The sequence below is a fragment of the Rissa tridactyla genome, chromosome 3, assembly GCF_028500815.1.
Source record: "Rissa tridactyla isolate bRisTri1 chromosome 3, bRisTri1.patW.cur.20221130, whole genome shotgun sequence".
In the NCBI taxonomy this organism is placed as follows: Eukaryota; Metazoa; Chordata; class Aves; order Charadriiformes; family Laridae; genus Rissa; species Rissa tridactyla.
In genome coordinates, this window is record NC_071468.1 from 16,130,574 (window position 1) to 16,154,819 (window position 24,246).

At 46.1% G+C, this 24,246-nt stretch overlaps 2 protein-coding genes across 2 annotated transcripts; one reads left to right on the forward strand and one right to left on the reverse strand.

Annotated features, from left to right (window-relative positions):
* The first annotated feature begins 217 nt into the window (after positions 1-217).
* SDE2 (SDE2 telomere maintenance homolog) lies at positions 218-11,078 on the forward strand. Its single transcript, XM_054196197.1, has 7 exons — positions 218-376; positions 1,424-1,541; positions 3,701-3,812; positions 4,353-4,522; positions 5,252-5,363; positions 5,988-6,396; positions 8,889-11,078. Exons 1-7 carry the CDS (start codon positions 269-271, stop codon positions 9,102-9,104), a joined length of 1,245 nt encoding a protein of 414 aa, XP_054052172.1. The 5' UTR covers positions 218-268; the 3' UTR covers positions 9,105-11,078.
* Positions 11,079-20,031: 8,953 nt separating this feature from the next.
* Positions 20,032-23,168, reverse strand: LEFTY1 (left-right determination factor 1). Its single transcript, XM_054194660.1, has 4 exons — positions 22,904-23,168; positions 21,761-22,007; positions 20,686-20,925; positions 20,032-20,371 (listed from the first exon to the last, which is right to left on the reverse strand). The coding sequence occupies exons 1-4, from the start codon at positions 23,166-23,168 to the stop codon at positions 20,032-20,034; spliced, it is 1,092 nt and encodes a 363-aa protein (XP_054050635.1).
* Positions 23,169-24,246: the final 1,078 nt, after the last annotated feature.

Genomic DNA, 24,246 nt, shown 5'->3' on the forward strand with positions numbered 1-24,246 from the left:
TGCCCAAACCATCCGAGGGGGTAGAGAGGCAGAGACCTCGCACGCACCGCTAAACCTCGGGGAGTCCCGGAGAAGGACCGAGAGCCGCCGGGCGGGAGCGGGGCTGAGGCGGCGGGGAGGCGCGGACGGGTAACTCCGTCCGCGCCTCCCCGCCGCCTCAGCCCCGCTCCCGCCCGGCTGACGGCCGTTAACGGTCACCTGACCGCGCGCCGCTGTCGTCACGGGCGCACGCGCGGCGGCTGTTGGGCGGTGCCAGGGAGAGGGAGCGATGGCGCTGCTGGTGAGGGACCCGTTGGCGTCGCGGGCGCGGCCCTTCCCGCTGCCCCCCGGCGGCGGTTCGGTGCGCGGCCTCCTCCGCCATCGCGCTCGGGAGCTGGTGAGTGGAAGGCGGGGGGAAACCGGCGGCCTCTTAGGCCTGGGGGGGGCGGGGGGATACGCTGGACCGCCGGTGGTGGCCAGCAGGCCGCATGGCTGCGGTCGCCCCTTCCCTGCTCGCCGTGGCGGGGCCACTGACGGGCTGCGGGGACGCTTCTTCTCGTTGTTGTCGCTCAGCTGAGCAGGAGGGTTTGATGTAAGGGAGTCTTGTAGTCTCATATATATATATATTTTTATATATATATATACATGGGAGATATAGAACGGTTTGGGTTAGAAGGGACCTTAAAGATCATCTCGTTCCAGCCCCCCTGCCGCGGGCAGGGACACCTCCCACCAGACCAGGCTGCTCAAAGCCCCATCCAGCCTGGCCTGGAACACCTCCAGGGATGGGGCAGCTACAGCCTCCCTGGGCAACCTGTTCCAGCGTCTCACCACCCTCATAGTGAAAAATTTCTTCCTAATATCTAATCTAAATCTGTCCTCTTTCTGTTTAAAACCATTACCCCTCATCCTGTCACTCCCCTCCCTTTTAAAGAGTCCCTCCCTATGTTTTCTATAGGCCCCCTTTAGGTACTGGAAGGCTGCTGTAAGGCCTCTGCGGAGCCTCCTCTTCTCGGGGCTGCGCAACCCCAACTCTCTCAGCCTGTCCTCATAGGAGAGGTGCTCCAGCCCTCTGGTCATCTTTATAGCCCTCCTCTGGGTTTACTTCAATACTGATCTTATATTCTTTACAGTTCAAAAAGTTGAGGATTTGTTTGGCTTGGTTTGGTTTTTAATACAGAGTGTTTGAACGCTTACTGTAAATTTTCCCATGGCATGGCTTTTCCCCATGTGTGTTTGCAAGCTGATTTAGGCTGTGTTTAATCTTTGAGTAAACAGCAAATAAAACAAGCACCATAGAGAACATTTATGCTTTCAAGATTGTCTGATTTTTGCCTCCCCTCTGTTCCTATAGGAAGGAAGGAAACGTTATTCTTTAATAATGTGCTTTGTCAGAGTGTTTCATTTTCAGTTGGTCATATAACTCAATTTTGCTGTTTTTTAGAATATTCCTGAAGAAAGCTTGTACGTGAAGTGTAACGGGCGGCTAGTTAATGATGAAGATGTACTGCAGAATGGAGCCGTTTATAGTCTGGAACCAAGACTTTGTGGTGGAAAAGGAGGTTTGTTGCTTAACTACTTCTTATTGATTAGTTTGATTATTAGGTTAAAAAACTTTTAGTATACTGTAGTCTATACTGACAGCACCAGTCCTAATCTATTAGCACATCTCTTGTAATATGGATGACTGTGATGTAATGTCTGTGAGCTGAAACCAAAGTCTACCTGCAAAGGTGAGAATGGACCAGGGAAGCTGCAGTTCAGCTAACAGCTTTGCTGGCATAGCTCTTCTTCGTGCCCCTGGTCAGCTTAGCTCTACTAGTAGATATCTGTAACGTGCATCAAAGTGACTTCAGAGTCAAAATTGTGTTTTAAAGCACCTGGTTTTTTAGGCTTCTAAGTTTCATTCATGGTCACTTAGGACAAATGTTCAGGTACAAATAGTGTGTGATTCGAGTAGGTTATATGACCCAATTATTTTGTCTTCTCTTATTTGAAAACGCATATAATTGCCAAGATCTCGGTAGCCTAAGATCTAAAGAATTCAGTCTAAACTAGGCTCCTTATGTTGGCAAAATATTTTAACTGTGTTACAGAAGATGTATGTTAATCATATAAAACAATACAGCCACTGGTAACGTGGGCATTCCCTAAAATGGAACATGATGGGTGAAGCAAGTTTAGCCGAGTATTTGAGTGTAGTTGGAGTCAATGTGTTTGCTTTTTGAATCCAGTACTCAGGATTTTCCAGCTGTTGAGATAAAATGCTGAATAGTTGCGCAGCCTTCCATCAGGCTGCAGCTCAGCTTACTTCATCTTCTTGAGTTTTAAATAGAATGGGAAATAAATGTTGTTGCTATGGCTTATGAGGTATTGTGGTTTCTTTAAGTGCCCTAAAAGTAGTGGTGCATAGGATGGTTCTTCCTTACCTATTGTCCATCAGCTTCAGTTATCCTGGGTTGACACAGGACACGTGTTCTGTGATTCACTTTGTGTTACTGATGCGCCATTGGGGTCAGTTTAAAATTGTTCTTCAACAATTTTGTCTGCTTTCTGAAGTGTTCCTTTTGTTTTGACTGTATAACTTAAAAGCCTGATAAAAACAGGCAAACACAGGTCAGAACTATTGAGACTTACTGTATGATCTCAAGGGAATACCAATCATGCAGGCTTGGAAGAGAACTGAGCGTTTTGTTATCAGACCTAATTCAGCACCCTTAGTGACCTTAGTGAATGCATTGCTGTTGATTTTTGGGAGCATGCCTGGCTAGGTGTAGCAGCTGGGTCTGCGTTCTTCAGAATGTGAAATTCGATAGCATGTTTCATGAGCTACAGAAATTCTCCTCGCCGATGGCAGCAATTGTTTTTTTTAGCTGGACACAGTACTTTTTCTGCCTTATGGTAGTAGGCTGTCTGAATCAGTTACTGTTTGAAACACTCCTTAAAGGTACTTTTGGGGCACTGAAAAGTATAGCTTTGTTCAGCTTCTACTTAAAAAACAGTGCTTGTCGCTTCCAAATTGCTTGAAGGATTATGTTAATATTAATCCACATTGCGTTTCTTTGACATAGTTGAGCAAGTGTCTTTTTTCAGCTGGAGACAGCATAAGGTGGGACCGAATGAGAGAAATGTATAAGTCTGTCTTATGAGTAATTAGTGGCTGAGGAGGAGATCTATTCTGGGGGGGGCTCTCCAGCATAACATTGTACATCGTGATCATCTTGATGAAGCGGCTAAGGCTGTCTCCTAAAAAAGTTAATTTATTTTCTGTTAGATTTTTAAAAGGGCATTTAAGATTGGTGGGGGCTAAAGGGGCTAAGAGGGAGTTGTATCCTGGGTAAATTAGAAAGGACCCAAAAAGTTATCTTGAGAAGAAAAAGGTTTCAAACCCTTTTGCTGGGGGAGCGTAGAAATAGGCTTCCATGTTAGAAATGCTGCACAGGTTCTAGTAAATTTTGAGTCCATCTAGTGTTATATCAGGAATACAAAAATGAGATGAGTGGTAAATGCTGGATATCTTTTTTTCACCCAGTGTTTCAGCATTTCCCCCAGTGACAATTCTTCATCATGTAGCAACTTTCAACTTACCCTTTATTTCAGTTGCATTGAGGGAAAGTGTTGAATTCACTGTATTATTTTTCCATAATTATTTCTTTTGTTGTGTACTAGTTCATCTCCATTTGTTTCTGTTTAGCTAATTCTTGATTATTTTTTTTCTCAGGGTTTGGGTCTATGCTGCGAGCACTTGGTGCTCAGATTGAAAAGACAACAAATAGAGAGGCTTGCCGAGATCTCAGTGGAAGGAGACTTCGAGACGTCAATCACGAAAAAGCGTAAGGCATTTTCTTGGAAACTAGAATTATAAAATAAACTGCCCATGTAGTTCACTGTTAACAAAAGAGGTCAAATGACAGGCTGTTGTAGCAATGAGATTTTATTTTGAATACTAAAAAGAGCAAAAGTGAAATCTTAAGCACAGATGTACTGGAAGCCAACAGGATTCTTCTGACTATAATTACATTACTGCAAAATAGATGTGATTGTACTGCAGCCTGCTTCTGAGAGACTGTTTTGCACCTCTTGGTTTTCTCATCTGGAATTCTGGCAGTTCTTGTCTTTGAAGCTGCAAGATCATGATATTGGGGATATGGACCTCACTGCTGTTTCTGGCTTCTAAAATAAATTTTACTCTCTTCTCTGTAGTAGAATCTCTGTATATTCCTTCAGCAATTCCCCTGAGTGTTGTTAGTTGTCTTTTCCCATTGTCTCCCATCTTAGCAGGTGGTAGAAGCATTCAGTAATTGCAAAGCAACAAACTGATATTACATTAAATGTTGGAAACGCTCTCATTTTCATGGTTCTGTCATCTGCAGCATGGCTGAATGGGTGAAGCAGCAAGCAGAACGGGAAGCAGAAAAAGAGCAAAGGCGCTTGGAAAGGCTGCAGCGGAAACTTGCGGAGCCAAAGCACTTTTTCACAAATCCAGACTACCAGCAGCAGTGTCATGAAATGGCTGAGCGACTAGAAGATTCAGTCCTTAAAGGTGTGGCAGTTTAACCTCACTTCCTCTCCCCCAAAAGTAAAGAAAACTAAAAGTCCCTATAGCCTCACTCCAGTATGAAAATTTTTAAAAAATTGCTGACACTAACTCTTTCAATTGAATGAAATTTTAAATTCCAGTAAAATTTGTTGGACTTAATTTTTCCTCTTTGGCTGCTGCTTCTCTTAAATTGCATTGAACAGCGTAACACAGATGCAAGTGATGCTTCACCTTGCAGTACGACAGAGTCATCTCATAACAAAAACACTTCACTACCTGTGAAGGTAGTGTTGCTAATTCAGCTCTAAGAATTACATAATCATTTCCAGTGAAATGAGAAAATAGAAACAGGTCTTAAGTAAAAAATAGAAATTGAATCCAACTAGAAAATACCTTGTTTCACCTACTGTTCTTTGTAGTTATTTTATTTATCCACGGCTTGTTCTCTTGCTGTCAGATTGATAGTGAAACTTGAGGATGAATGGGATGTAGAACCTGAGAGTTCAGTTCAGGAATCCAATTTTAATTGACTCTGTGCCCTAGTAAAACAGTTTAGAAAATCTGCTGCTGCTACTGAATTTATTTTGAAGCATTGAGTCTGTGTAAATGTGCACCAATAGTGATTATTTTCAGTTAGTGTTTTAAACTGCATCTGAAATTAAAAGATGAGTTGAATTTACAACATGTATGAATTGCATACTGATGAAGTAGACTTTTAACTTTGTTTTGAAGGACTGCAGGCTACTTCAAGCAAAATGGTGTCAGCAGAAAATGGCGAGAGTCGGAAGCGTCCAGGTGAACCTGGAAACTATGGAACAAAATCTCGAAAAAGAAAATGTTTTTGGTAAGCATTATGCCTTGTTTTTATACTCAAGTATTAAGTCTTGAACAGGATGACAAGTTAGGTACATACTAGTAAGCAACATCCTACCGGAGATGTAGACTTTAATCGGAATAAGTAAATTGAACTGATTAAATCATAGAACTGAAAGTAAATGTTGCTGTATTCATATAATTGTGTCCCAGCTGGAGCAGGCAAACTTTATTTGCAAAAATAGGCACCCTTCCCCGCCCCTTCAAATATGGTTACATTCTACTACCTCCCACTGTCCTTTTTTTTGTTTTCTTTTCATTAATGAATTAAATTTACAATGAACTTAAAAGGGGTGGGGAGATTATTATTTTTTTTCCTTGGCATTTTTCACCTAATGTAACATGAAAGAGAAGCCTTAATGATTACAGTGGTGTTTGCAGTAGCAATAGGTAGCACGCATTCCTGTATTGGGAATGGTGTAAAAAGATAACCTGTTTTGGGGGGATGTTAGGTCCTGTTCAATATCATCAGCTCTTCTATTTATCATACTATCCTAAATAGCTGCTAGAGTCGTTCACTGAAAATAAAAATAATTAAAGAAAAAAAGAAGTAAAATTAGATGAATATTCATTAGTAACATACCACTTGCGCCAGGTTGGGATTGGAAGGATTGGATGATCGTGACAGTTCGGATTGTGAGGACGACAGTGGAGATGACTCCCCTCACGCATCTGACGGAAGCTGTCCATCAGGCAGCAGATATAATGAAAATGCTGGAAACTCAAATGAATGTTCAAGCAGCTCTGTGGATTCGGTAGAGGATAGTCCAACTACCAGTGCAACTGAGAAGCCAATGGAGCAGCCAGAAGGTACAGGAACAGATGTGCAAGGAGACACACACGCAGGTGGGCAGCCTGAAATTCCAGCTGATGAAAACAGTAAAATGACAGTGCCCTTGAAGGAAGAGGTCCAAGAAAAGAATGAGGTAACCCAAGCTCTGAAAGAAGAGGAGCAAGAAAATGTTTCTTCTAAGGCACAGGAAACAAACGAGTTACAGAGCACAGTAAGTATGAAGCAGTGCGCACTGAGATATGTCTTTTTCTTCAGCAGCTTTTACTCAATCACTTTTCCCTTTGTGGGTCACAGGAAAGGGGGGGGTGTTTATATCCTATGTCTTCAGTGCGTTAGATGTAAGTGCTTGAATTAGAATCATAGTCTCCCTAAGAAGCTAATAGAATCTTCAGAGTTTGATTCAGAGCATAGAAAATCCCAAGGTTAAAAGGAAAACCAGCTTAACTGAAGATGCATCGTATGACTTCGGAAAATGGAATGTAGCAGGTTAATGGAAACAGCAGACAAAGAAGGCTCTTGGCCGACAGTGTCTCCATGGAGGAAGCTGTATTGTAGTATAGTAGCATTGTCTTGAGAGATGCTAAGTAAAATGGGTCACGGAAGAACTTCATAAGATTAGGACTTTAATAGTCTAGAGTTCGTACTAAGATGCAGTTGCCCTTGGCTGTCTAGTATTGTCTCTCCCGAGATCCACGTTTCCCTTGGGGATTTTTTTGTTTTGTTTTTAATAATTAGATACACTCTGGATGCAAAATTCTTTATTGAAGGGAAAAAAGGAAAATAAAACCCTTCTGTAAAATGAAAGGCTCTTATCCGTACTTCTTGAAACATTACTTAACACTGTCTAATTTGACTAATCTTATTTATAACATAACTTGACCTTAATGTTTATAATTGACCTCAGCGTTTAAATTGGAAGTTGTTCCAAGTAGACGCCCCCTAAACCAATCAGCTGACGAGTCTTTCTTAGCTTTTATTATAAAAAGACTTAAGTCTAGTTCATAGAGAACCCTAGTAGTCTGGTGCAAACTTCAGTTTGTCATTGGCCATCAAAAGTCTGAAAGCAGCAGCTCCTTCCCTAGAGAGACAGAATTAGTATAAATGATGGGCTTTGTCTGAACTGCAAAGGATGGTGGAAGAATTAAAATGGATCATCTGGTGTATGTGTGGTGGAAACAGGACTGTACTGTTGCCATACCGTTATCTCGGCTGGCAATCTGGGTTGGTGTCCCAGGCCTCAGTCAGATCAGGAGCGGTACTGACCATGAGGCTCCGTCTCTGGTGATTGACAGGAGCATGGCTGGGATTCTTTTCTGAAGAGGCTTTGGATTAGTCTTCCAGCCAAGAGAGAATATAGCTTTTCCCACTGAATTGATGAAAGCCCCACTAATATTTGGCAGTGAAAGGTGGCACTACTTGCACTTCATTGCCCCTTGCATAATACTACTATTAAAATTTTTTGAGTGTAATGAATCTAGGCTTATTCTATCAGTAAAGCAAAATGTGGCACTTTTTTCAGGGTAAGGAGTTGCTTGGATTTTCTGCCTTGAGCAGAAAGTCTGCCATCAGTTGCCACTGCCAATGGTTGAATTCTGATAAGTGGAAGTTTAATACAGTTAAATGGCAAAAAGACCCAGAATGTAGTATGATAAATTAGAACTTTGTCATCTACCATACTATTAGAGCTGGCAAATTTTAAACAGGATGTTTACCATTCTTCACTGTTTACCTTTTGCTCGGTATTTGCGAGACTGGCTATTCCTAGAACAGGAAACTCCACCAATGCTGTGGCAGATTGTTATTGCAGGTGGAAGTATTTTTATAATAGTCCTTGATGGATTTTTTTTTTTTTTTTTTTTTTAAAAGTAGGATGAGAATAATGAGGCAACCAGTCTTTTTTTGAATGCGTAGCAGGACAAAGGTTCTAATTCTGCTAGCGTTAATTATATTTGCTGAGTTCCTAATGGAGTGGTCTCATTTCCCCTGCTGGTATTACTTGCTCTGAAATCCCTGTGGTAACTCCAGCATGATACATACCATAAGACTAATATGTGCTTTAAGTATTGAACGAAATGCGCTTAGATTTTTGTGTCCTTTTTAGTGTGTTAATGTTTGGTGTTAGTGTTTAGTGTGTCAGTAAATTCCAGCATTTGAATTATCCAGTCTTCGTCCATATTCTTTTGTGGACAAGACCCTGGGTGTTTATATCATTTAAAATGACGGGTGCCTCTGCCTTGGAGGCTGTGTACGTTGCAAGCCTAAGCACATCTGCAGCTTGTCTGGACACGTTAGAGGGAGCCTTTAGCTAGCTAGCAGAGGCACTGCCAGGAGTAGAATTGTAGCAGCACAGCTGGACACTGGGTACAAAGCTCACCTGAGCATTCACCCCGCTCTTGGGTGTGTTATTTCCACTAAGATTTGTATGTTTTACAATTGGGCTGCTAGCTGGCTTCAATTTTCTTGTACGTGATGCGGTAATGCTTTGCCTGGGTAGCATAAGTACTGCTAATAATAATTATGTTGGCGAATATCCAACATAATACATATTGAGACATTGCTCATCTTTATTAAGTAATTAGGAGTTTGAGATGATCCTAATTGAAGATCTTCTGTAAAATGAAGCATTCTGTCCATACTTGTTCCTTCCCTCCCCAATCATGAAGAAAACGATAAGAGTTTGATGGGATGTTTTTCTCTTTGCAGGAGGTGGAACCAATAGATCTACTGGCATTCAATTCTGCTGCTGATTTGGAAGCCCTGGGTTTAGATAAACTGAAGATGGAGCTGATGTCTTTAGGACTGAAATGTGGAGGCACTTTAAAGGAAAGAGCAACAAGGCTTTTTTCAGTGAGAGGTCTGTCTAGAGACCAGATTGATCCTGCTTTATTTGCAAAGCCCTCTAAAGGGAAAAAAAAGTAATTAAAATATTTTGTACCTATGTGCGTTTAAATTTTTCTTATTCTGTTGTTGTTATGTACTGCCACATACAATTCTTCAGCATCCCTGGATAGGTTTTGTTCCTATCATTCTTAATGAAGTTCGATTAACGTAACACGGAGTAAGTTGCTAGATAGTGAGTTAGTTATGTGTTCAATACGTTCAATATTAAAGGAGTGAAATGACTATCTTTTGATAAGCTTTACAAATGGTTATAACAAGTCTTAATGCAACAGGTAGAACAAACTCTGTATGTGGAAAGAAATAACCTGAATGTTTTCTGGAAAATGGTTGTATGACACTGTCATCACCTATTTTAAGAAAAATAGCAATCCTTTCTTAGCTTTACGTTGGATCTCCTTTAATGTGTATTTCAGTTAGCACAGTTACAACTGTCAAATGAGAAACATTGAATTTATAATCCAGGCTTCAAAGCTGAAGTTTATTTAAATAAAAAGAACATTTTTATATGGATGAGGCCAGTATAAACAAATATGCTGTGCTGTGAGTTTCTGTGGGATGTCAGGTGTCAATATAACAGAAATTATTAATGCATGTAAATATTTCTTTTAGAAGAAGTTAAATAAGGGTATTTACTTATTTTGCTCCGGAAGAGTATCCGAGTGAGGGACAAGAGAGAATCACATCCTTAAGAAATTAAAAAGAAATTAAGTACAGTTGCTGGCTACTGAAGGTTAGTAAGACCTGAAGCTGAACGGGAAATTTAGGATGGGTTTTAATTCTATTTTTTTCAACAGTAAAAGCAATGGAATTGTCTCCCAAGAACTTATATATCTGCAGTGCTGGCGCTTAGTCCTAGAGCGGTCTGTGACAGCTCAGTGCTGGGAGTTACCCTGCGAGGTGGCAAGGGCCCCTTGCTGGAAGGGCAGCACGCTCGCATGGCTGTGGGTGCAGCTCCCGCTTCTCTGGTTTGAGGTTTTTAAAAAGTGTTTTGTTCAGTGCCTTGGATCTCAGATTTTACCACCATATGCCAGAGAATATTATGTTTATGGTTTCCTTACCAGATTTTCTTGTAGAGATGTTTGAAAAATTAAAAACGATCTCTCTCCTGTTCTGATATCGTACCATCCATTTATCTGTTTTAAAGTTTGGCTTATAAAAAAAAGTCTTGAATTGCAACACTGGTAAGAAACAGGCTTCAAATGCTAGGAAGTGAATTCACTCATGTAGTATTTAATGTTTCTGACATGGGCAGTTTGCAAAACTGAGTGAAATAGATGCAATCTTACGGCCTCTGTCCCCAGAAGCTGTTTTGTTTATACTTGGAAGTTTTGGTTCGAGAGAGGGTGTTAAAGCTCAAGGATTTATTCTTGACAAACTCTACAGACAGGCTGTTCAATCAGTGCAACTTCCCAGGCACGCTTTGGTATAAAATGATGTTGGAAGGCTCACTGTCCCGCAGGTTTGTGTGTGTGTGTGTCCCCTGGTGGGGGTGTGGGGGCTGCAGGAGCCCTGTGCCGGCGGGTGTCGCTAGGAGCCTGGGCTGTGGGGCCCCGGCTGCTCAGCAGCTGGCCAGGAGGCAGTTCTCTTGTTTTGCATAGATCCTGGTTGTACAAGATGGGACTTGGCCCTATTGGGCATAGAGGTGGGAAGTGTGGAATTGATCTCTAATGTAGCAGCTGATATCTAGGCATGTCAAAAACACTGCATAGGCTATAGTTTTTCTACCCGTAAGATGGATTTGAGACTATTTATCTATTTGCAAGCATACTTCTTGTGGTTAAATAAAAGTTCTTGGTATCCTTTCAGCTGAGTATCTCCAACTTCTATACTCGTATTCACAAAATAAGCTTCATTAGCATCCTAAGGAGTTATGAAGAGGATGGGCAGATATTTGCAGTGATGGTAATTATACCATCGTACACAGACCGAGCACTTGTGGGTCTGTTTGACACAGTGTTCAGAAAACATAGAACTTGAGGGGTAAATTGTTAAGGCATGTTTAAACTGTTCTCTGTTTACCTACATGTGGGATCCACAAGTAATGAATTTAGCATTTTGCAGCTTATCATTAGTATAATCTGGCTTATATGATGAGCAGTGCCTTAAATGCAACAAATGATGTGGTAGGTAAGGAGATGCTTGGTGGCAGTAAAGCAATTGATGTGTCTGACATCTTAATGTATAAGGGAGTCTTGAAAAAAAAGAAAGGGTGGGGGGGAGAGACATTGAAGCTCTGCAAGTCACATCTCATGGGGGTCGTGACAGGACAAGTGGACCCCGGGTAGAAAGGAAAAGGTTTTGTTTACTGAATATGTTGCATTTGGAAACTGGAATGGAGGGTACCTGGGAGGTCACCTCAACATAATGAAGTTTTGCTGGCGTAAATGGGAGCGTTACATACCAGCAGAAGTCTCGCTTGGGTGGCAAGGCTTTGGTGTGCCAGCCCTCATAACACATGTGCATCATTTGGCTCAGGAGAGCCTTCAGCTATATGAATGCGCTCAGGCTCCTCTGTAGTATGGCAGGAATAGCATGGGCCAAAAGTGAACGGCCCAGCTTAATGGTGTGTTTTTGCAACGACTCTTGCCTAAGTTCTTTCCCCTCACTGCAATTGCACTCTTGCTTCAGTTGCACTGACGCAGCCATTTCCAAGTCTGCCCTGCGCGTCACCTATTTGCCTGGTTTTGTTGTTGTGGGTTCCTTGGGAAACCAGATCAGTTCCCCATTGGGGCGTATGATGTGGCTCTCACAAATTTGTGCCAGCAGAACTGAAGTAGCATTACACAGGGTAGGGAACAAACACTGGCTGGTGAAGGGGAGCTGGAATATTTTAAAGGAGCAGTAGCACCAACCACTTCATTGATCCACTGTGTCTTAAAAGAAATACTCTACATCGGTGTTAGAGGACTACAACTTACGTGTACCTCAGGCTAGCTCCATGCTTCGGCATCATTTAGTTGGGAATTGTTTATCTCCTGCTGAGCTAAACAGGAAGAGGCACTTGCTCTGGGATATGCCCACGTAAAGGGTTAGCCTAGAGCAATGCTGTGTCTGGGGAGCCATATGGCCACTCGCTGGCAAGGCCAGACTTCCACGGGGCCGTAGGGCGTCTTTCAGAAAATAGCTGGATAACAAACAGGACTCGGACTGATCCTTCAACAGAAGAGAAACAAGCAGGTGAAGTGGTGAAGCTTTCTTAAGAATTTGGGCAAGAAAAGAAAGAAGTCAACAACTACCAGTAAAAAAAAAAATAAATATAAACTTAAACTATTCCATCCATGGACCATTTCCATAGGACAGAATGGCCCCAGAATAGAGGTGATCTTTCCAGTCCAGAGCCAGAGGATAATGCAGAGTTTGCAGTGCCCTGCCTGTATCTTTCTTCTTCCAAGGATTAACGCAGCTTTAGATTCCAAAAGCGTTTCTGGTTGTCAATGGACCAAAACTGTGAACATCTTTCCAGAGAAAAGGTTCGTGCTCCCATACAAACACTTCCCCAACAAGCAAGTGGTGTGACTTACAGAATTCTGAAGTGTCATTTTAAGTGCCTTTATTTCAAGCATCTAGAAGATCTTAGAGCACTGCCTCGTGTTTCTCTTGCATTTCAGGGTTTCTGGCTGAAGAATGTTAATTAGCGAAAACACTGGCACAAACCTGAGGGAGGGCTTTTCCTCACCTCTATCGATACCCTGGAAAGGAATATAAGCACATATAACACAAAAAAAAAATGGCAGGGAGCAGGGCAGTTATTACTGAGGCAAAATACTCAAATTTGGAAAGAAATTGTTTCTGCTTGGCAAGTTCAGAATTGGAGCGCACTGTTTCCTTCTGTGCTGCTTTCTAATAAGCCTTTGGTCTACTGATGGCTCAGTGCATCAGTGACAAAAAGCAACGCTGTGGACCATCCAACATCACCAAACTCATAGCTAAACCTGAATTTTTTTTTTTTTTTTCTCGCTTCTTTTTGTGACACAAAGGACCAGAAACTTGCTGCTGCGAAGTGAAAATGGATATTTCCATCCCAGCCCAGAAGAAAAAAAAAACTTTAGAGTTACCAAATATCACAAAAACCCCACCTGGCTTGGCTTAGCAGTGTTGTTGATTTCCACCACCATGGCAGGGGGCTTGGAACTAGATGATCTTTAAGGTCCCTTCCAACCCAAACCCTTCTATGATTTCCATCTTGGTATGTCCCAGCAGTGTAAGAAATACTGAAGCCTTTGTATTCACGCGCGTGTGCGCTATGAGATTAGCACTGGTTACCTGTTTTCTAAACTGGGCTACGGAGAAATAACTCGTAGAAGTTCAGGAAGCTCATCGCCAGCGGGAAGGGCAGCAGGTGCCAGCCTTCAGACAAAAGGCTCCTTTCCCCTTTTCCTCGCCCATGCAGTCCTCTGCAACGTGGACAAATAAATGAGTTACTAAAAAGCCATTTTGGTGTTCTGACCTGTTTTCTGGGATGGACAGCTTCTGCGCTTGCTGCTGTAGGTGGCACTGAGCTGCCAGCGGAGATGTATCCAGTTCCAGCCCTTTGAACAGAACACCCAGCTCTGCCCCGCAGGGTGTGCGCGTGCGGCACTGCCGCAGAACAGGGATATTACGTCACGCTTACGTCATTCTGCCTATTCCAGCCAAAATTAATCATTTTGATCCACCTGAAATTCACAGTTATCCAAGATTTTGCTTTCTGGAGAATGTTGACATTTTAAAGGTTCTTTTTTATAGCAATGCCTGTTCTCAGGAAGGTGCTATTTTTAAGTCTTAAAGGTTCCTCCAAAACATTTCATAGAATGTGTTGGGTTGGAAGGGACCTTTAAAGGCCATCTAGTCCAACCCCCCTGCAGTAAGCAGGGACATCTTCAACTAGATCAGGTTGCTCAGAGCCTTGTCAAGCCTGGCCTTGAATGTCTCCAGGGATGGGGCCTCCACCACCTCTCTGGGCAACCTGTTCCAGTGCCTCACCACCCTCATTGTAAAGAACTTCTTCCTAATGTCTAATCTAAACCTACCCTGCTCTAGTTTAAAACCATTGCCCCTCGTCCTATTGCTCCATGCCCTTGCAAACAGCCCCTCCCCAGCTTTCCTGTAGGCCCCCTTCAGGTACTGGAAGGGGCTATAAGGTCTCCCCGGAGCCTTCTCTTCTCCAGGCTGAACAACCCCAACTTTCTCAGCCTGTCCTCACAGCAGAGGTGCTCCAGCCCTCTGAGCATCTTCGTGGCCCTCCTCTGGGCCTGCTCCAAAAGGTTCATGTCCTTGTGCTGAAGGCTCCAGAGCTGGACACAGTACTCCGATTTAACTGGAGAAGTTAAAGGCTGCACCCCAGTTCGCTAACACAGCCGCCTCAGCTGGCTCCGCTTTTGGTTATAGCTCAGCAATTAGGGTGGCTTTGCAGATTAACATACCTAATGGCAGCTGAAGGTGGGGAGGTGACAACCGCTCTGACCTCCTCCAGCTGCTGAGGAGGGGGCCAGGCAAGGGCTGGCAGATCTGGGATGGCTAGTCTGGGTTTAGACCCAGAAGCCAGCTGGGCTGGCTTGGGAAGCATCCCGGTGGCCGGAACGCGTGTGCTGCATGTCCTGCTTCTCCCCGCTGTGTTCGCCCCGTGTCTCTAGCCAGGCACAAGGAATCAGGACTTTGCACAAAATTTGGAGCGCAAAAAGGAGCACAAAGGTCTTGGAAGACTCGCCTGGGATGGATGGACAGAAGAGCGGTGTTTATGAGGAGCCAGCCGGCTTGTGAAACATCTGCTGGTGATTTTACACATCTCAGTGAAAACGTGATGTCTGGTGGTTGTAGATGGTACCTCACGGCCTGTGTGACATTATATCCAGCATACGGTGACTAGCTGAGGCCTCCTGAGGGTGACAGAGTTATTGACCACCAGGCTGGAAGTTGGCAGTTGTCTGAGAAGCAGCGATTATAAACTGATTGCATTCCTTTGCAGCAGACAGAAAACAAACTTTTAAAGGGGATACAGGTACTTGAATTTTCAAAGGGGGAGATTTATCATCACCGAGAAAATTAGAAGGACAAATGTAAACAGAAAGACACAAATAAATGTTAGGATTGTGTTTAAAACAAAATTACTAACTAGCTTTAAAAAAAAAAGAAAAGAAAAAAGCCCTGATTCAGCAATTGTCAAAAGGATACTGAGCGCTGTGGACGGATGACGTGACTTTCCAGTGCTCCGGATAAAACCCTCTTTCTTGCCCGTTCTGCTGGCTTAGCTGCGGGAAACCCCAGCACCCACACAGCTCTGGAGTGCCCTGGTACCCCTGGAGGCTGGGCCAGAAGGCAGCAGTGGCGAATGGCTTTTTATTCTATTTTATCCTGAAACGCGCTGAGGTTGCGCAGGCTGCTCTCCTGCACCTGCTGCAGGAATGGACAGGGGAGTTCAGGTCCTGGCTGCCAATCCAGCACTTTGCACAGGAGATAATTTCATATTAAATTAAGGCCAAAAACGCAGAGCTGCTGAGACTCTTAAGAGGCTCCTCTAAAAAATATCAAAGTCCTGCAGGATCTCGGCCTCCCCCCTTCTGTTTGCCCCGGGTTCCCCTTTCCCAGACTCCAGCTGTTCCCAGCCAAAGCTGAGGAGCTCCCCTGATTATCACCTTCCCTGGGATGTGGATTGGGCATCTGACTTTCCACTTACACCGGCAATTAGAAGGCTGCCCTGAGAGGCAAAGTGTCAGACGGTCTTGGTAGGAGTTTGTGAAATGCAAAGGTCAGGGAGGGGGGGGCGAAGAGAGAAAGAGAGGAAATAAGGTCTCGCTGGCAGGGTAAAGCTGCAACTTCTCAGAGACTTTGAAAGAAGATGGGAGAGCAGCCTTGGTTCAAATGAAACCGTGGAAGGATCAGACAGGGCAACGTAACTCAGCTAGCAGTGCCACTTAATATGGCTGAAAACTTTCGTTATCTTTCCTAAAAGGTAATGATAACCTTTTAGAGGTTAGAGAGAAAGTGCTGCTGTCCTGCCCAAGCCTCTCCCATACGAAAAGCTTTTGTGACACCAGTGGATTGCCCCACTTCCAGCTCCATTAAATGCTGGAGGACCCCACAGACAGCCCTGTGAGCAGTGCCGTGAAGGCAGGTCGGAGCTCACGCTCGCGATAAGCTTTATCTCAGGCGCGCTGCCCCTGCGAAGGCTTACACAAGAGCTTAACTTCAAGTGTGGGACTAACAGGGCTCTTGAAGCCCTTAATGTGAGCAGCACACAACTTCTCCTCGAGCACCACACGGGTGCTCTGCGCTTTCAGCAGCGCAGGAGGGTGCCTGATGTTTTAATGCTGGTTTTGCCTGAAAACACCTTTGCATTTTTTGAAATCCTTTCTGCTTACATGTGGTTCATTACGCCGCTGCACTGCTCTTCCTTTTTTTGGGTTGGTTTTTTTTTTGGTTTTTTTTTTTTTCACAGCAGAGCATAAACATTAATGCTGAACCACGCCGGCACCAGGTACGTGAGATGTTCTGCCTTTCCTCGGAGACCGCGGTGCCGCTCAGACGGAAAGGATAACACGACAGCTTGACAGGCTTTGCGTGCGTTACAAGTTGTACCGATATAAAAGCGGGGAGGCAGCACACGGAAGGTATCACAGCAAACGCAGCCTGGATTGAAGACGACAGGCTGGGAGATAATTTCCCCCAGCACGGGCTGGCACCTGAAGAAGCCCCAGGTGTGGCAGTATTTCATCCACAGCCTTCTGTCTAGGAGTTTGTGCTGTAGAAATCCCCGGAGCCTTCCCCACATCAGCCCCACCACCGAGCCTGCTGCGTTTTTCACTGCAAAGCCAGATGGGGTTTGAGGAGTAGTGCCCTGTCCCCCGCAAAAGTGGGGAGTTTCAATCCAAATGTGGGTTAAAAACTAGCCACAGCATCCATCATACTGAGACAGTAGCACAACTGGTTAACTTTTAATTGAGAAACTTGATTTTTTAGCCACTTTAGCAGATGGCGGTGACACAGTGCACAGAGTTGGGGCGCGGGGGGGTGTCGGGGCAATGCCAGGAGTCCCCAGGAGTCCCCGCTGGGAAGGGACAGGCGTGCAGACTGCGGGCACAGAGAGATAAGGATGTGAGATACAGACACGGGTATTAGTGGTGCCCAGCCTGGCGCACAGCCACCCAGGCTATCTTATAGCTTAGAGCTTTCTATAAATCGCCTCTTCCCCAGGCCTCCGCTCCGTGCTTACCACCACCCTTACGGCCCTGGACGGGACCATGCACTGGGCATGGGGGGCTGTGAACCTATAGGGGTGGTGGGACTCAGGAGGGAGATGCGGTGACATCTCTATGGCTCCCCCAGCAATAAATAAGTACCCATGGCGGTGGCAGGGCGGCTTGATTGCTCACAGATTTGTGCCCTGCCTTTGCACTGCAGTACCCCCAGTCCTCCCCACAGCAACGCCGGGTCTCCTTGGCCACCACCTCCCTGTCTCCCCCAGCCATCACATGCATCCACACAGACCCACTGCTAGCTATCACGTACCTTGTGTCCGCAGGACACCAGGGCAAAGGGAGCCAGATGCAAAGCAAGGGGAGCCGGACACGGTGCAGGATCCTGGTGGAGGGCAGCAGAAGAAGCTTCAGCCCTTGTCCACCCCACTGGTCCCAGCCCCGCATCCCTGCTGCGATGCTCTGCTCCCCGCAGCAGCCTGGCCCTGATTGGGGTTTCTCCCCGGCCTGGGGCATGATGATGTCTGGAGTGAGGCCGGAGGGAAGCCAGGGTTAATGCTCTTCATTCTCAGGCAGGAACCAGTTTAAACACGTTCTTCCCCAGCAGCCTGTGTGGATAAATCCACCCCTTTGTTCTTCATGGTGATCACTGAGCTCATGGCCTTCAGGCTATGCCCTGCCCCAGCCGGGGTGGAGGAACTGGGCTGAATGTCAATGCCATTAAGACAGGAGAAAGGAAATGGCCAGAGATCGATCCGGCTCATCCAATTCTGATTCCAGTGACCCATGGTGCTGTAGCCCAGCGCTGGGGACCAGTGAGTCCATGCTGCTGCCTTTTTTTCTCCCCTTAAAGCTCTTCATTTGCCGCAGGCATTTCCAGAAGTGAAAAATGACGGCCTACTCAGGGGCCAAAGCGACGGCAGAGATGGCTGGGCGACCTCAGACCTGGGGCCCTGCAGGGTAGCAGGGACACTTGACATCTCAGCCTTCCTGACAAATGACCCAAAGCCGCAGAGTCCAACAGGTCCCTCTTTTCACCTGGTCCACGGCCCATGGCCACCCTTGTCTAGCCAGACAAACTCATTTCAGAGCCCTCTCACCAGCAGCAGTGGGTTCATCCAGGGCCTTGGGGACCATGTCCCACGGAGATGGGCAACAGTGACCACTTCATCCCCAGAGCCACCGGTATCTCGGCAGGTTATGAACTGAGGAGAGGAGTCTGACACGAAGTGTGGAAACCATTATCGTTGGTGACACCCTGGCCCACAGTTCAGCACGGTTCAAGAAGGGATTAAACCCCATTATCATTGCATTTCTCCAGGGGATGTGTTGGTCAGGCGTCCATCAGGAAGGGTCAGAGTTAAAACACTTCACCTGGGAAGCGTGTGTGGGGGTGAGGCAGCTCATCTCTTTCCTTGTAGTCGATAACCCACAGGTTCTGGCATGGCACTGCTGCAGCTCATGCGGAGAGCATCACCTCTCACCTGTCAGACATATTTCTAGGGTTTCTCTTTAAGGAAGGCTGGGCTTAAACTCCATAGCAGCTCAGGGAGGAGTGCTGGTGGTGTGGGCTCTGCTCCACCTGCCCACTCAGCCCGGTCCCAGTCCCTGCCTGAGTAGGTAAGCTTTACCAGAAGCAGACAGGAGCACACAGGTACCTGGGAAGAGCTGTTATTGGGCGCGTGTTTATAGGAGCTGGACACTGGGGTACATTCAGAAATATGACAAGATTTTTTTCCCCTCCACTTCTAGACTTAAAAATAAATATAAGCAAACACATGGCTACTTTAATAATTGTATTTTATTGTTTCCTTGAGTTTGAAAGCACACAAAACTTGGAAAATATCCCTAAATTGAAATAACTGTAATACACAACCAGAAAAATAAGGGCCTGATTCTACAAGCTGTTACTCATGCGAGCAAACCTAAGTCCTACTATTCCCATTGACTTCAGGACTCTAAACTGTGCCTAAAACTGTGCTAAGCCCCTGGTGCAGGGGCCAAAAATATAATCCTTTGCGTTCCAGATAATATTTTATGTACGTGTATATATGTATATGATACATAGGCACACATATATGTTCCTTTGAGCTCTAGACAAAATTTTATGTACATATATGTATGTATGTAGACAATATGTATATATCCAATATGTATGCAGACAATACATACATATATTCATATACTATATATATGTACACGTGTGTGTGTGTATATACAATATATACATGTAAGTGCTTCTGCTCTACAATTCACCATAAACATGACTTGGACAGACAAGGAGCAGGACTTATGAAAACACCGTGGGGCCTAAGAATGAAAAGCTGAACCCAGGCACTACTTCTTCACCTGGTGGTGATCACTCCTCCTTTGCCCGTCTGCAATACTCTTGGGGTGGGGACTGAAATAAATTGGAAGCAGCTCCATCAAATTCAATGGAATTGGGCTAGCATCAAGGGGGCCTTGAGAGATGTTAGGCTCCATAGGTAGCCCTCATATAGGTATACATGAAGATGGATGTTCCTTTGAGCCCATCCACACGGACACCATAAGTGCACCCTCTCTGCAGGGGAGCAGGGTGCGTGGGAGAGCCGCAGCCCCACTGCTGCTGACCCTTGCAGGTGGGTGTCTGGGGGTCCCCCCAGGACCTTTATCACTGGCCCTCAAGCTGGGGACTGGGGTGGCTCCGGGCAGGGCTGCGGGGAATCGGGGGACCAGGTGACATCCCACTTCTCCCTGTGAGAGCCGCAGGTCCCCGGCTGGCGGGCTGCGTCTCACGCCAGCGCCATGCCACCCGTGACGCAGCTGCACTTCTCGACGATCATGTTGGGAAACTCGGCTGCTTCGATCTCGGTGCGGTTGCCCCTCTTGACGAGGTACATCATGGGGAGTGGGGAGCTCCCCACCACGGTGCAGGAGCGCTCCCCGTAGCCAAAGCGCCACAGAGGGCTGGGGGGCTGCAGGCAGCCCCCCGAGCACCGGTAAGCCTGGTACCCTGCCGGCTCGATGATCCAGTACTGCGCCCAGGAGAGCTCGCGGAAGTTGACGTAGTGTTTCTGCCGGCAGCAGGTGGACTTCCCCGTCACCGCCTCCTCCTTGCAGTCCCCAGGGCCCCTGCGCGCCAAGGGAGGAACAAGAACTGATGCTGTAACTGGAAACCGGGAAGGTGGGAGAAATAATCCCCCCTGTTGACAGCATAGGTGGGCCCTGAGACGTGAAACCTGGACCATGCCCATGTTTCATTTGAACGTTCAGGCAACAAATAGGGAAGAGGAGAGACAGGATTCAGCAGCAGCTTTCCAGCTCCTCTGGTCACAGCGGTTTACTTGTGAGGGCAAGAGCTGCATGCCCTGGGTTGACACACACAGTACAATAATTCAGGGGCAAAGTTATACCGGAGACAGTACAGACTTAGGTTTCATACGTACCCATAGTCTTCCAAGTCAAGGGTGTAAAGCACCAGCTCAGGTTTGCCTAGGGCTTTATCCTTGGGGTCCTGAGAGGTGAACCGCACAGCTTTGGCCACTTCGGAGGCGTGGCTGCCTACCCTTTCTCCTTCAATCCAGACCTCCAGGAACATTGGCTCCCGCCTCTTGTTTCGCAGCCAGTAATGCACGGCCTGCGTCACGTCGAAGTTCTTCCAGCCTGACTCACGTATGGGAACCAGCCTGCATGGCAGGGACGCGGCATTAGAGAAAAGCCCATCAGATAAAGGCCGGGCTCGCAGCGCTCTTATTGCAGCAGAATAATTTGCTTCCCATACATTGTCACATGCCTAGATTACATGATAATTTTTGCTGAGCGCTCTGGGCAAGCGGCCATGGCAATTAACTGGCATCTCAAAAAGAAGCATGCAGATCTAGCAGACACCGAAGGGCTAAATAAAACCCTTAGTGCACGTTCATATCAAGGTATTCATTCATGCTCACACAGAAATACAACGGCGCAGGATTATGCGCAGCCTTGGTATTAACGATGACAGCCTGGCAAACACCACTACTCCCACCTGCTCCTGTCTTAGCTGTACTAGCGCCACAAGTTTCTACCCACCCAGAAAATTGGTTTGATGTCTAATTCTGCCTTCAAGGGTTGTAAAACTTCCACAGAGCTCAAGGCTACAGAATCAGATGCTTTTTGCACAATTTACTTATTTAAACCAGCTAATGAAATGGCCAATGGAAAGAATACCAGCAGTCAGTAGCCCATGTGAGTTAGTGAGAGTGAAGCGAACCAGGTGGAGGTTTTCAGAAGGGAAGACCTAGCAGTACACGGCATCGTTTGACACAGAAATAGGTTATTTCAATCAATCATCATATATTGCAGTCTTAACCTAATATCTGCTTTTACAAACTCATTTTGGGTTTAGAGGCTACAGAGCTTGATTGGACAGATGTAACCCCATCAGACTGACCGGGCGCGCAAACACAGTGACCCCCAAACCCAGCCCAGAGGACCCATACCCCATAATCAGTGTCCTGCCTTCAGGAGAGGTCCTTTTCTTACCGGGAGTCTATGAGGGAGGTCCTGTTGGTACCGTCGTGGTGCCGTTGCACCCAGTACACGCTGACTCTGGCGTTGGAGACGGGCCTGTGAGACTGCTTGGCAGGCAGGTTTGCTCTGTCCAGAGGCTTTTTGAAGAGTTTCAGTTCAGCCATTGTCACTTCACTGTTTTTAGGTATTCTGCCCTCCATGTCAAAGATCAGGTTCTGGCGCGTGGTGGTGTTGGAGTAGAGGACTTCTCCTGCCACACCTGTGCAGGTTGGGAACGAAAAAAGACAGCCTGTCATTGCCATCCCTGTCATTGCCATCCCGGTGAGCAAAGCCCCCGCAATTCGTCCACAATTATCATCACAACACGGTCCCACATCCAGCCCTTGTGGCAGACAGCCACTAAACACGCCTTTTCTAATGCATACTTGAATCAATGTCTTGCAAATGCCGTAATTATTCTTCTGTGTCTGAGTCTCTGCAACCTGGAGGTAACAGCAAGAAGTCTCCTATATAAGTTACCCACTAGCTGATCAAACACAGAAAGGTGCCCATCTCTCTGTGCCAGCGCTGGTTGCCAAAGCAGGAAACTGCACCCCTTGCAATGAAAAAGTGTCTTCATTTGCTGCCCAAGGTGTTATGTCTTTTGAAAGTGAAACAAGCTCTAAGCCCTTGTACAGACACCATGGTGTCTGTACGGCTGATTTCCTCCTTGATATTTTTCCCAGACAAAAACAAACAAACAAAAAAAAGGACCAGGGAGAGTAAAACATCCTGAAAGAGGTGTGGTTGCTATTAGAGGAGTTTCTGGAGCTTTGATGGAAACACTGCAATGTCTACACTTTCTACTGACATTTATTTTTTACATCGTCTTCCCACCTGCCCAAAATGTTGCCTGGGTACCAAGGCTTTTCTCGTCTATCAAGCTCCAGCAGCAGCCTGCCCTTCGCAAGTGCTGTGGGACCCCCCTCTCCAGGTGCAAGGAGTTACTAGCCTGGGCTAATCTTTAAGACGCTGTTACCTGCCACCTCTTCCACCCGGCGCAGGTTTGCAGCCAGACCCAAACCTCACTCCCCGCCGTGGGTTTGCCTCTGCCCATCCCCTGGCAGGGGCAGGGTGCTCTGCCAGTCCCCGAAAGCGACGCGGCAGAAATGTTACCTGCGTTGCCAGGGATCTCCCTGAGGATGCCGGCCAGGCTCGGCAAAGCTCGGCGCTTCACCCTCTGGCGCTTCAGCATGGACATGTATTTGTTCTTTACGTGGTCTGGGATAACCAGATCCACCAAGTCCCTCTTATGAAGTTTAGGGGCCTCGGAGAGTCCCAGCCGCTTCAGCAACACCTCCTTGAACCCTTCCTGGGTAAAGGCTCGGACCGTGAGGACCAGGCAGAGCACGCAGAGCATCCGAGCGAACCTCGCATCCATCCTCCACCGCGGGGGAAGGAGTCGCCTGCCCAGCAGAGATGAAGGGGGGATCTCGCCGGGGCTGCTCTCGGCAGAGATGTGGGGGCAGGCTGCCTGAGCGGGACGGAGGTCCCCTGTGCCGGGGTTTTATAGCCAGCCTTGTCCCACTGGCACAACAAATTCCACAAGTGGGGACGAAGCAGAGGACTTAAAAGGATCACTCCCCGGTCGGTAGACACACGCCAGTTTAACACCTTCATCTACTGCAAAGTTAATAGAAGAAAGTTTAGGGGAGCTTCCAGATTCCTCAATGGGGAAGAAGTTTCCATCCTTTTTTAATTCCCTGTAAACTTTTGCCCAGAAAACCTCTGAGTGATCAGTGTCTCATGTTCAGCCTAGGTCAGGGAGGAAACACGTCTGCAGAGTACATTGCTTTATGTACCATGCCATACAATTCTTAAAGGAAGCGTCAATCTTTACCGCTGGGGACTTGCTACCTAAAATAGCCAATATCAGTCAGGAGAATAATGCTTTAGCTCTAAGTCCATCTTTATGGCAGGCATTAAAAAATCATTTAAAATCTTTTTTTGGGGGGTAGGTACCGCTTTGATCTCTGAATATGTGTATTGGGCGTATGAATCAGGGCAGTGAATCACAGCAGCTGAATGGTTTATGGCCTTTTACACTGCTTCTGAATCACAGAAGGTGGAAGATGTACAGGCCTGACATTTTAGAAAAACGTCCCATCACTCTTCATGGATTCCTGTGGGTCTAATAATACTTGCGCTTAAAAGAAGGCGGCTTTATATAAAGGCAGATCACCTTTCGAGAACATGAGAAACCACTCTGCTTTGCCACAACAGGGATGAAGAATATTGGTATTCTGAACGCTATCAACAACCGCAATAGAGAGCTGTCTCTGGGGAGCAAAGCCGACCTGGAGGCTTGGACGGAGGGCCGCTGCTTGTTTGCCTTGAAGTCAACCTTTACACTTGAAGCTCACCTCCTTTTCCTCCCTGGCCTTCGCTGGCATAAGAGGCAGAAGCCTATTTTTGAAACCAATCCCAGGAGAAGTGAATGGAAAAAAAATAAAATGTGG